This window comes from Amphimedon queenslandica, unplaced genomic scaffold, assembly GCF_000090795.2.
Source record: "Amphimedon queenslandica unplaced genomic scaffold, v1.1 AMPQUscaffold_4052_Cont23962, whole genome shotgun sequence".
Lineage (NCBI taxonomy): Eukaryota > Metazoa > Porifera > Demospongiae > Haplosclerida > Niphatidae > Amphimedon > Amphimedon queenslandica.
The window spans coordinates 1-1,478 of NW_003555629.1; the positions used below are offsets into that span (position 1 = coordinate 1).

At 36.1% G+C, this 1,478-nt stretch overlaps 1 protein-coding gene across 1 annotated transcript; it reads right to left on the bottom strand.

Annotated features, from left to right (window-relative positions):
• Positions 1–614: 614 nt before the first annotated feature.
• Positions 615–1,473, bottom strand: LOC105316185 (caspase-3-like; the record flags this gene model as incomplete). Its single annotated transcript, XM_020008131.1, has 1 exon — positions 615–1,473. A coding segment is annotated over one exon (801 nt), but the record flags the coding sequence as incomplete, so codon positions are not given.
• Positions 1,474–1,478: the final 5 nt, after the last annotated feature.

Here is a 1,478-nt window from a genome sequence, read left to right on the forward strand (position 1 = left end):
TAATGATAAATAGATCTTCTAAACAGTAAACATACAATTAGCATAGCTTTGAGAAATATTATTGGCTGCTTTCTCAGCAATGAGAGTGTCGATCTCTTTAATGATAGACAAGAATTCATCAATCTTTTCTGGTAGATCACCAAGAAACTCAGCCAATCTCAGAACAAATGCTTCTACTCTTTCCCGTAGTGTCTGACCTGATAATCTGTCATTCAATTGAGCTAATTCAAGTGTTGTTATTAGTCTCCTTTCAACACATTTCTGTGCCACTTCACCAAACACAGCTTCATTATTAAGGACCCTATTTAATATTCCTAGGTTATCCCTAATAGCTTTTTGTGCTGAAGACTCAGCTAAAGACATCTTCTGATTCTCCTCTTTGTTCAACGTGGTGAGGCTCAGGGGAGGCACCCCAATGATTTTATGTAATCTACAGTGCCCACAGTTACTCTAGGCTTCATAAAATTCACAACTCCAGCTCCAGTGGTGTATCAATCATGTACTTAAATTGAATTTTTGAAACTATCTCACGTTTTCAGCATCCAATCTAGTAAATTATTTTTGTATAGATCTATACCGAAAAAAGGTGTTCAAGAGCCTATAGTAGTACAAAGTTATAATAAAAAATGCACACTTAAATCTTTAGTTGCAACAAAAAATAAAACACTTGGGTTATTTTTTAAAGTAAAATTTTTTTCTCAAAGTGCTTCTGATCTCAGGCATTTGATGATACTTATACGGTGGCAACAATTTGAAATCAATAGGATTCCCTGATATTTTGTCATTAACAAGAAGTAAGAGCTCATCAAGACTAAGCCTTGAAGAATATTTGGGATCAAGAAATTCACACACTGCTTTTATGTATTGTGAGCCAGAGTAAACACCTCTTGCAGCAACGTTACCATCAGACGTGCTAAAACCAAACAAGAAATCAGCCTCTGGTGGTAATGCTCGAGCAGTACCATCAGCAACCTTCTCTTCTTCTTTTGGAGGCCATGGCATAGACGAATCAACAGTTGAAGGTTCTGGTATTTCAGTCCCTCTATCACCTTGAAACAAAAATATTTTGGGTTTTCCATGAAGTGCTGAACATTCCTTAGAATTTACAATATTAGCCAATTCAGGCACAGTAACAGTTTTATGATCAACTCCTTCAATTCCTTCAGAATTACCACGGGACAGAATGCAACATATGAAACTATCGTGTTTCTTGGTTACTAACCCAGCAGCAATTCCTCTAATTCTTGTCTTTATTTCTTCAGCTTTTAAGTCTTCTTGAACTACCACTTGATAGCGAAGACCCTCAAATACTTCTTTTAATCTTTTTGCATCTTCATATGATGATTTACGATCACCTATATCTTTCCCTTCAAAGTGGACATTATTTATGATTAGCACAACTCCATGTTCTCCTGTCTTGTTAACATCATACTTGAGTACTACATCATCACCACCTACATCATCACCACCTTTCTTCT